We start from the raw sequence: 12,318 nt of genomic DNA on the forward strand, positions 1-12,318 counted from the left end.
GGCTTCATTAAGGTTTGACTATATGATGAAACTGTATTTATGTTTCAGTATTCAAAGGCAGAAGCAATGGAGGTTGTTACAGCTGTAGTAAATACTGATATGAATGTAGTCAATATCCATAATTTACACAGCATACAAACAAACACAGTTCATCTTACAGCTTTGAGCATTAGTGCAAGTCTAAAATGGATCCAAGCCTTAAATCTGCGCTGTACATCTTGGAAACCTGATGCATGCTGGGGTGGATTCACCAGCTTATTAAAGCAAAATTCAGTCCACATAAAGAACTTTGAATTAATGCAAAATTAATTTTAGATTGAAAGAGGAGAAAGACATAACGTCAATCTATATTATAGGATGAGTAATTATATCAGCACTGGTAATGAAAACGCAGACATAAACACATTTTCAGATTTAGATAAACGCATAGAGGGATATGAATGCTTGTGTGCTTTCAACAACAGCTGGGCTCAAAGCAGAGAGATCACTGGGAATTAAACCATCATTTTGAGAGTAACATGCATGTCCCATCAGAACAATCAATACATAGAAAATTGGAAAGTGTTCCAAAAGCTTTGCATTGCAAAATTTATCTTCACAGAGGACAAAGTTTAACGGCGGATCAGGGGACATCACTCATGTCTTGGCAGGTTCTGTTGCACTGCACCAAGCTAATGTCTGAGAGCTTGTGTTGTCAAGAATTGAAAATCATTTAGTGTAATGATCTGTATTGTGGTTCTGGCATAAAAATCTATTTTTCCTAAAAATTACAAGTGAGTGAGATTTGAACATCTGTACTGGCAGATTAAACAGCAGCACAGTGAGACGGCTTAAGCAGGGTCCCTACTATAGCTCTGAAATGTTTTTTTTTGTGGCTCAGATTTTTGTTTTTTGTGTGCAGTGTTGGAGAGTAACAAATTAAAAGTAGCAACGCTACTAACTTAATATTATGTATAATTACACACTAGACTTTTATGGAAGTCTTTTTTTATATAAATAAAATAAATATTTTTGTCCAACCCCTTATACTGTATATACAATTTTATATATTTCAATTTTGTATATTAGTGTGTGAGAAGTGGTGTCGGATTGGGAGGTTTACCCATTCTTGTCATGGATCTTGTTGATTTCATTTATCTGTATCATAAGTTCTTTCTCCAGCTTGTTGGTGGATAGTGAATTCTCCAGCAGCTGAATTTCCAACCTTGATGTCTGATTTAAAACCTGAAAACAATAACATTCCAATAAAAATACAGTAATCCTTCCGCAAAAACACAGACCTTAAAACCATTAAGTAAGTTAATACTAACTGAGCAGGAGAAGTCATAAACAGCACCGCTATACCGCAGTACCATAGCACTTAGGAACAGTTATTCTCAACCTCAACCTCTTATTTGACAAATCAGCAAAACACAACTTTACTGCATCCCTCTGTGTCTCATTGAGGCACACAAGTCATAAAGAGATCGAGCAACAAAAACATTAGCATGATACTTAAAAAGAGACTTTATGTCTAATGCAGGACTAGTGCTTTTCTTGGCTGTATTTGAGCCGTATTAAAGGGATACATAGAAAAAAGTTTGTTCGCTTAATGGAGCATGAAATGGATCTTGGGACGAACATACCTGTGTCTCGACATTGGTTAGCTTGCGCGTCTGCTCAGCTGTTTGGGAGAGAAGACTGGTGCCCATCTCTAACATGGCCGCCGTGTGGTTGTGAACAGCACTCTGTTGTAACTGCACTATCTCTGTCTTCATATTGTCTTTGATGTAGTTCTCAATCTGTGGTGACAAGCAAAAAGACCATGTTAGAAAAGATCCATGGAAATCGTCGTATTTAAGGCATGTCTATGAATGTGTTTCCAGTTAACAAAAATATGTTCTAAGAATGCTTTGCAAACGTTCCCGCTAAGTTATGAAAAAGTTATTTCTGAAAGTTCTCTGAACGTTTAAAATGTCCAGTTTTTTTTACATTTTGTAAAAACACTTTTTTTCTTGGTTAAATGAATGTTAAGTGAGCATTCCATTTTTATCATTTGACAAACATTAGTTCCATGAATGATGTACAAATAACATTTTTAGAACATTATTAAAAACCATATGACTTTGAATGGACATTCTATTAACAAAAACGTTTGTTCATACCTTTGAGAGACCTCATACCTTTCATACAGCTAAAGTTCTGAGAACATTCTGTATTAGCTGGATTTGCACCATTTAACCAAATAATCAGTCTGGCATTTATTTTAAAGAAATGTATCACAAGTAAAAAATAAATAAATAATAAATTAAAATAAATTAATGAATTCAAATAAAAAAATGTCAATTTTAAATGACATTTAAAATGGCAAAAAAGTCCAAACTAAAGTTACAAAAGGAGGAGAATCAAGCTCAGATGTCAACGTGACCTCTGAAGCCTGAAATAATCAACACTCCAGTGGCTGTAAAATCTGTTCAGAGGTAAAACACTCTTAACTTGACAACTCCAACAGTCCTAAAGACACTTTAACACCCAGAGCACATGGAGAGTTTGACAAACTTTTTAAGAGGCCAATAAAATGAAAGGAGACACCATATCAGCACAAGGACACCCATCAAATCCATCACAGTTATGACTTTCTTTAAAAAAATAAAATAAACACTCTTTAAAGAAAGGATATTTCCATGTTGGCACAATTTTAAAGCAATTTCTTATCTTAGCCTCTTCATGATGACCTGCAGCGGCTCAGTTTTAAATGAACTTGAACAGAGCAGTAACACAAATTCTAGAAGAGTCAGTCTTAAAGGTAGGTGGAAGCAGATGTAGGTTGTTTGTTCAGAGAGGAAGAGATGTAGATATCTAGCTAAAGGAGACGCTTGGTTTATCATGAAGGCTTTCATTCTAATCTTCTAGCTGGAGAGATGACAAGACCAGAACAAGCTTTAGAAACACAAAGACTACTTCTGTTGATTAAACCTCAAGAGATGCCCACTGACGCTGAGGTCATTAGAGATGATTAGAAATGATTATCTCTGTTCATCACTTACCCTCATTTTCCAAACCTCAATGAAAGTTATTCTTTAAAAACACTTATAACAGTACAATTAAATGTAAAAATATAATTAGATGTAATAACAATTTCATTAATTTTATAAAAACATTTAAATTTGAACAAATGTTAATAAATTATTAGTGTTTTTAAATTAACATTTAATTTACTGTTTAATAATTTAGTAACAATAAAACTAAAGTGTTAAATGTAAATATTTTTAATTATAAAAAATATATTATATATATATATATATATATATTCAGTATATTAAATGCTTTCTATATATAAATATATAATTGTAGAAAAATCTCAAATATAATTCAAATTTTATCGGTCATCGCATGACAATTTTCTGCTTATTATCAGCAAGAATTTGAATATCAGTTCATCCCTATGCAAAACTGTCCAGCATGCTTCACTCTTCAACTTGTTCAAACTGTGAGGTGCAACTGGTTCACATGTACATCAAGACACGTCACCAAGTGAAATCTATACACCCTGATGTGATGTGTGACGGAAAATGTCTGGCTGCAAGACACTTCGACAAAATCGACAGTGACAACAGAGTCGCCTACTCCATTTTTTCCATGATTTCAGCAGGCCGTGTTGCTCCACTTATTACATCATGAATGATCCCATGTGAATCCATTGAAGAGAGCAGACCTACAGGGAGCCAAATTTTAACAGGACTCCATGATTTTTCAGACCGCTTGTCCTGTTCAATTGCAGTTCAAGGACCTGATTGTCACCATGTTGTGGTTTTATGGGTTTCAATGGCATTTCAGTGAACAGCTTTATCATATTTATTGCTGCTTTAGTCATTCCATCAAGGTTGCTTTGTTTTGTATAGTTCAAATCAAGGAGTGTTCAGCAACAAAGAGCCAAACACAGCAAGTACTATAAGCCTAACGAATCACTTGGCACAGCAAAACATGTTTGTTTAGAAAATAGAAGGTGCGGTTGAATAAGAGAAATCGGCTGTAATTTCCAAGTTTGGAGCCCTTCAGCTTATGACTCTATGCAGAGATAAAAAAAAAAAAAAAAAAAAAGTTGGGATTGAGATATGAAGTCATCGTGATATAGATATTACAATATGAAAAACAAAAAATTATAAACCAAATGAAAGCATGTGGAAAGCTCTCTCTTCACTTGCCAACATGTACGCCAAACAGTTGTGAACACACAGTCAGAAACACAGAAATTCAACCGGTTACTGCTTTAGCCACTAGCAATCTGTCATGTAGAATTAAGATTGCAGACTAATATTCCTATTTGGCAGTGATTATAAAGCCAATGCTGTTGTTTCGATTACTATGTAATAGGTAATTGTGAAGCAAGTTATACAGATACAAGTGTCTCTTTACAATAAACAGCCAAAGCTTGATGGAAATTATTGGAAGGAATACAAAAGACCTATAACACTGCAGGCATTAGACACATTTTAGCTGCAATTCGATCAGTAGTTTGCTCTAAAATGACATTAAGCTTCGCAATCTGGGTCTGTGTCTTCCATTTAGCTCTCTCTATGGGTAAAGTGTTTGACTCTAATCCAGTTTAAGATGCAACGGAGGTTTGGACTCTGAAACAATGTTGGCCGAGGCTTTGAGAGTGAATTAAGTCACCTTCAGAAGGGTGTGGGCGCTATTCTGGTGTCCTGGAGAAACATTAGCCCAGAGATAATTTGCTTTGACTTTCTGAGGGAATTTTGCTTGTGTCATGCTCTAGTGGGTGTCCTGCATGGAACAAAGGAAGGAGAATCAAGTTTACACAAACAGAAACATTGTGTAAAAAATATCAGAGGAAGCAGTAAAGGGCTTTAGTGGGTGTATGGTTACTTCCCACTTCCATTCACAAATAAACGTGCCTACCCAAAGACAACAGATGAGGTATAGAAAGAGAAATATCATGTTTTTTCAATTGGCTTGAGTCATTTAAAAGCATACTAGTGTTGGCAATGACTAATAAATAATAATTTAATGATGAAAATTAACCTATGTTGAGCTAATGTTAAATAACAGAAGAAAAACACTGCATCTAATGGAGATAGAATGAGATATGTCACCTGCACTTTGTCTCAAAAACACATTCACACATGTGGGAGTTTGATCGAACAGAGTACGATCAAGTATAGGACCCCGTCGAACCCGTTGCGCCTGGGGGATTGGCTTACATCTCACAGTTGCCCACCAGCAGAGGGTCATGCCAAATGAGTCAAGGTCAGCCATATCAGTGCTCAAAAATCTGACCTGAGAGAAGTCACGTCTATATCGATATCACTATGCCGTTTAAAGCCGGCGAAGTTTGCTACTTGACTTGCAGATTGATTGTGTTTACTTGCAAAGTGCACTGATGTGAGAAGGTGAACGGGGCAGCTCTACTGAGTGATGTTCAAGAGGCCCAAATTTAAAGGGATAGTTCACCCAAAAATGAAAAAATACCCCATGATTTACTCACCCTCAAGCCATCCTAGGTGTATATGACTTTCTTCTTTCAGACGAATACAATCGGAGTTATATTTAATGTCCTGGCTCTTCCAAGCTTTATAATGGAAGGGAATGGGTGGTATTATTTAATAGTCCAATAGAAGTTCAATAAACTGCATCCATCCATCTTAAAAAGTGTGCCACACGGCTCCAGGGGGTTAATGAAGGCCTCCTGAAGCAAATCGATGCGTTTTTGTATTTCGATATAAGCCAAGAGGAGACTTGTTTTCCTTTGTTAAACAAAGGAAACTTTGCTTCCTTTGCTCCTGTAAACAAACCTTGGTTCTTGCGAGACTAGCATAGTCTCACCGGATCTTACGCTATGCCTACATCCTACGTCATCTGCTGGAATGCGACTCTCCCATGCACGCACATAGTTAGCAGAAGCTAGAGATTACGCTTTATAAAGTTTTAAATATGGATATATTTCTTACAAAAATGCATCGATTCGCTTCAGGAGGCCTTCATTAGCCCCCCGGAGCTGTGTGGGACACTTTTAATGATGGATGGATGGATGCGATGGATGGAGTCCTTCAGAAAAAAAGGAAACACTCCTTCCCAGAATCATAAAAATACACATTACTCAAACAAAGGTGACAAAGGGGTTTTACCCATTTAGAGAGCCATAACACCCGACTTGCTTAAAGAGCCACTAAATCACCCGACTGTGTGCTGAAGAAAATCACCCAACAGAACAAAATATCTTCCTAACTGCTAGTTGGCACAGGACTGTAAATGTTTAGGGGTCTGTAAATTACAGGACGGGTCACATGATGAACACTGAGGTCAGTGATAATGACTACGGCTGGTGCCGTGACGCCAACATCTGCTCTCTTACTGCTGTATTAGCACGATCAGCCCTGTTTCTGTCCAAAATGGTTTATTGGAGTTTATGAGAGGTCAAAACACTGTTATGAGCCTGTTAATGCTAAAACATTAATCTGTTTAAATAAACAATAAACTACAATAATGTCTATGTTTGATGCAACAGACATGATAAATTGTATACTCAAGAATCTTGAAAGACAATGCATTTGCAGAAAAATTTCTGTTCGAAATGAGATTTTTTTTTCTCTGTAAAGCATTCGATAACACACAGTGATTAGCATATTTTAAAATGTAATTTTTTCATCTGATGGCAAAGCTGAATTTTCAGCAGCTATTATTCCAGTCTTCAGTGTCACATGATCCTTCTAAAATCATTCTAACATACTGATTTGGGGCCCAAGGAACATTTATTATTATGATTAATGCTGAAAACAGTTGTGCTGCTTAATATTTTTGTAGAAACAGTTATTCATTTGTTTCATTTTGAATAGAAAGCTCAAAAGAAAAACATTTATTTAAAATTGAAATTTTTTGTAACAATTAATATTTTTACTGTCACTTTTGATTAATTTAATGCAAACTTTCTGATTGATTTTTCTTTCTGAATGTTTTGCAAGTCATTCCAAACATCACAACATCATAATGTACAGTATAAATGAGCGTTAGATTATGGAAAAGTTATTTTAAATATAACAACAGTGGAAATGAGCATGCACAATTGAATATCCAATTTGGCCGATAAATGTAAAAAAAATTCTAGTGTTGTCCGCTAACTCATATGGCGCCAATGCATATTGCATTGTTACAAGGTAAAGTGTGATGCATCACAGCACTTGGGGTTAAGCTCAACCTTGTCAAGTGAGGTCTCACAGGGAAAACCCTGGGCTGAACCTGGTTTATTTCTTCTGTCTTGTTCTTAGTGATACAGCAAGACCCTCTGACGCTTGTGGCTACTGGGAAGAATAATTGCTGCTTCTGTAAATTAGCATCCATTACTACTGCATCTGTAATTAGGTTAGCAGTACACTCAGATTGTCATTTAAGATAAGATAAGTTATTGCAAAGCTAGAATTTACTCAGCGGTCACGTATACACAAGTTTTGTTTTGCGGAGTGTCTATATGATCTTGTGTAGCAGCAAGTTATATAATGCAGTTGGAGTGTTAGGCAGACATTGTGATGTAATATAAAGCCGGGCTCACAGTTAACCTTTACAACCTCAGTCCCCAGGGTTAGTTTACAGACATTCATTTAATCACAAACTCTCCTTCAAGGAACACACACTCTCTCTCTCCCACACACAAAAAAACACACTCAAGCACACCACGTGAAACATTCACAGAGAAATATATAGCTTGTTCTCTCTCGCAATATGAAAGCCACATTCTTGCTCCTTGCAATTCAATATCATCTTCTAAAGCTCAAAGAGTTAGAAGACACCTATGGTAAATATTGAGATACTGTATACTACTGTTCAAAAGTTTTTTTTTTTCTTAAAATATTTTTTTCCCAGAAAGGATCACAAAAAAGTGATCAAAGTGACAGTTAAATATTTCTGTTTTAAATCAATACTGTTCTTTTGAACTTTCTATTTATCAAAGAATCTCGAAAAATTTTTATCACAGTTTCCACAAAAACAATAACGATTTCTGAAGGATTATGTGACACTGAAGACTGCTGGCTGCTGAAAATTCAGCTTTGCCATCAGATGAAAAAATTACATTTTAAAATATGCTAAAATAGAAAACAGCTAGTTTGAATAATATTTCACAATATTACAAACAAAGACAGCTTTGGTGAGAGTAAGAAACTTTCAAAAAAAAAAAATTTCTGGATTTACTTCATGTTGTTTCTAACCCAAATTACTTTCTTTCCTCCATACAACACAAAAGCAAATGTTTAGCAGAATGTCCAAGCTGATTTTGTATTTACAAAAATAGGGACCATAGATGTCAAGCTAAATTTTTTGTGAACAGCGAGTTAGAATTAAAAAAAAAAGCATTTTGGTCTCACACAAAGATAAATGAACAGGAGACGACATGAAATACTGTATAGTGCATGAGTCTCATGGATCACTTATAATGTTTTTAAGGTGCATTCGTTGTCTTTTTGGAGTCTGACAAGCACTTTCCCAATCCAAGTTCACTGTATTGAAAGCAGCATGAACATTCCTCAAAACTTTTCCTTCAGTGTTATAGGGAAAAAAAGTCATAAGTTCGCAACGACATCGACCCTTTAATATGGAGCGGTGAAGATGGACAGTTTGCAGAATGATTCTAAGCTTGATTCATCCTCGGAAAGTTTGACTACCATCAATCAATGAAAACCAACCAATCAATTTGCCACAGATGGCAAATGGATCTGGATTCAAACGTAATCATTTTACTAAATTATATTTATCTGCATACTTCGAAGGCTACAGTTTATATATGCAATGTAAATCTAAACCAACCATCTCCCAAACAATTTAAAGCAGTGCTTGGGTGCCATGGCACAGTCAGCCATGTTGCAATTTCAGTTTGTCAGCGGCAAAATGTTAAAACATAGCATTTTGAGAACTGGCATATTCCCAGCTGCCTAGGTGTATTATTACAAATCCCTGAGATATTTGGGGTATATTTGGGTCCCCCGTTAAAGGGCTCCAGCCAGCCTAGATATTTCAATTCCAATAAAAAAAAAAAAACTCTCATTTTAATGCGGTAACTTTTGATTGTTACGTAAGTAGGCTACTAATTTCTGTGTCAGATGTGGTTTGAAACTTTAGATAGAAATCTAAAACATAATATGGTTGTTTTAAAACAATGAAGAGGTTATATTAAAGTTTGTGGAGGGTATTGAACTGCAAAATATTTAAGTAAAATCCAACAAGAAGTAAATGTATATGCTAACTGGATGCACGGAAACACAATATCAAAACAAAATCAACACTGGTCACAGCAGCCATCACAATCTAAACATATGACTTGAAATAAAGTGAAAAAGAAAAGGAAAAAAATACAAATCACACTTTACAGAAACAAAATGAGGTTTAGGAAAATATGACTAGGTGTCTCAGTGTCTTAACACACCTTTTCCTACCTTTGTAGTGCAATATGTCAGAACAATAACATTTGCACTATATTTAAATAAATAAACTAAATGTGTGTGCATGAGTGTGTGCGCGTGAAATTGTTAATATATATTACATTATTTTTAATAAACTGTTAATACAGATACAAACAGTTAAAAAATATATTTCTATAGCATACAAACTTACAGAAATTTTTCACAAACCACACAAATGTTTTATAATATTAGCAGTGATCATAGAAAATGAGTTCATCCAGTGCAAATGCATTAAAATGAATTGATATATTCAAGATTACATTGCTTACCAAAACAGCATGAACAAACAATGATGCCAAGAGGGATGGTAACTATATCTGCACAAAGTCATTGCCAACTGAGGTTTTGTAGGGAGGATAGATCTCCTACTAGCACAAAGACTCAACTTTAAACACTGAAGCAACTCATCCATAATATCTTAATCATTGATCACCTTTTGGAAAGCATGAGCACTGTGTTCTTTCAACTCATTCATTTTCATCTGTCCAGACACCAAAGGCCATAGTAATTGATACGTTCTGTTCTATAAATACCACAAACATAGAACAAGAGCTCATCTGATGAGAGCGCCGATGTGGTGCACAAAGCCCAATAAAGCAAAGACGTCAATGGAAGTTAACGAAAGCAAAAAGGAATTAATTTTCGATATCCTGTCTTAAGAACATGAAGTTACGTGCGGGACAGAAAGAAGATGGAAAGGCTGTTTGCTTTGACTCAGTGAGAGATGAGAAGACAGCTTCCAAGAGAAATGTTTGCTTTTGTCTTTTTTGATTTTGGTAGCATGAAGGGGACATGTGCTTGTTATTATTAGCAATAAACTGTTAATGGATTTTTAGTGTCTGTCTAGACAAGCTGTAGAAGGATTATTCGGCCTTTGTAAAGTACACTAGAACCCAATATAATACAAAACAATACACGATACACAAATACAAAACAAAGGTGTTTCTTAAACAGCAGGCAATAAACAGGCAATAAAGTCAAGGGTTGATATTATTGCTATTATTATTATAGGAATAACACTATATTTGAATACTTAAAAAAAAATGTTTTTCCAAATTTTTTTTTTTTTTTTACATTTGTTAACTAAAAAATGCTGGGTTATTTTTTCTAACCAACTGCATCATATGTTGGGTGGTTTTTTCCAGTGCTGGGTAGATTTTGTTTAACCCATCCATTGAGTTAGTGGCTGGGTCAATCTCACTGACACCCCTCTCCCTTCCTCCGACAAAACAACCCAGCGTGGGGTTACTTCAACCCAGGGGTGGACTTAGGCCATGTCCACATGTACACAGATATTTTTAAAAATCTCCGTCCACATGAAAACGCATGCTATGATTCGCTATCAAAAGCATGCCAAACTAACAGGTGGTGATATAATCTCAACCGTAAAGCCATGTTGGCCAATCAGAAGCTTGAAAAAGTCTCCAGTAGGCAGATATAACAGCGCAGGCGCCGACGTCACAAGCCAAAAACTTCGGTTTCGCTGTCTGCACGATAACACTGCAACCAGAGTTTTTGAAAATGTTCACCCTGGCAGGAGTTTTCAAAAATGTTCGGTTTCAGTGAACTGGTGCTGCGTTTGCGTGTGGACGAACGGCCTAACCGCGTAGAAAAAGCTGCGATTTTAAAAATAACCGGGTCCTTAGTGATTTGGGGGTCCTAAGCAAATTTCAGGTATGAGGCCCCAACTATGCGCTCTTTTACGCCTAACGCTTATTTTGCTCGCACTCTCTCTCATAGTTTATAGTTTATTTACCCTATCACATCATAAGTAAATAATTAGTCAACCCGATGCTGTTCTAAAGCCATATTAGGTTACTTTTTTTTTCTGATCACAAAAGACTCTTCAATCCTTTTACAAAAAGGATTCAAATGTCAAAAATGAATTATCTCATGCAACTCGTTCCGTGTTCCAAGCGTTCTTAAGGCATACTGTATACAGCATAGTGAAAATCTCCTGTCATCGCATTCGTGGATTTGTATGAGTGTTTGCGCAGGTGAGCATAAGAAAAGCACACAAGCGAGTCATTTTGAAACATCAAGACAAATAAAATCATGACACGAAACACAATACTTTCTTCTCTGAGGTTAATATATCCGTTCTGAGACAGTCAGACAGGATTCTCCAGCCCAGAAAGTGCGCAGAACGCTCCCTCTATAATCACTAAAAGCTGTCTAAAAGCACTTCCGTTCATCGCGATCTCACAACATTCTGTTAATTAATGAAGCTGTCTGCACCGCACAATGACACCGCTACACCGCACCGCACGTTGTTATAATGAGTGGATTTGTGAGCTTGCAGAACTCAGCAATTGACAAAACTCAGCGTTTTGAGCGGTGAGTGAACATTTGATGCTCTCCAGAACACAAATACACACTGGAGCGTTTGCCAAATATGTTTCATCAATATCAGTTGGGGCCCCCTGATCAGCGCTTACCTCGCTTATTGGTTAAGTCCACCCCTGCTTCAACCCAGCTGCGGCTTTTTGCATCCTCTTCAGGGGAGAGCGCCGCCGAACTGGTGCACTTCTTAAGTGAAATAAAGGTTTGTATACATTTTAATTCATGAAGACAAAGTCTTTACTGTGCTGTAAATCATATTATTTTACGCAACGCAACATATAGCCTACTATAGGGATGAGATGTCAGTCAGCTAAATGCGTCAGCATGCGTCGTTGTGCGTGACGCAAAACATAAATAGATTTTATTCGTTATAATACTGAATTTTATTTATTTTGATGTTAAAATATGTTAGCTAATCTCAGTATTATTTGTTTATGGGCAAGTTATACAGTAAATAATGGCATCGTTCAGTAACGTGAGAAACGCAAGGCGGCAGTCTGAGGTTCGCAGTTCACCGGCTTAGATATCG

The 12,318-nt window shown here is 36.2% G+C and overlaps 1 protein-coding gene across 1 annotated transcript in view; it reads right to left on the reverse strand.

The window, feature by feature from the left end:
* The window catches only part of LOC107592975 (angiopoietin-1-like), a 58,820-nt gene that overhangs the window by 21,549 nt on the left and 24,953 nt on the right, over positions 1-12,318 (reverse strand). Inside the window, exons 2-3 of the mRNA XM_016282558.1 lie at positions 1,626-1,781; positions 1,103-1,224 (exon numbers count right to left, since the gene is read on the reverse strand). Coding sequence (XP_016138044.1) covers positions 1,103-1,224; positions 1,626-1,781 — 278 coding nt within the window. The remainder of the gene's footprint in view (positions 1-1,102; positions 1,225-1,625; positions 1,782-12,318) is intronic.

Source organism: Sinocyclocheilus grahami, unplaced genomic scaffold (assembly GCF_001515645.1).
Source record: "Sinocyclocheilus grahami isolate Dianchi unplaced genomic scaffold, SAMN03320097.WGS_v1.1 scaffold161.1, whole genome shotgun sequence".
Lineage (NCBI taxonomy): Eukaryota > Metazoa > Chordata > Actinopteri > Cypriniformes > Cyprinidae > Sinocyclocheilus > Sinocyclocheilus grahami.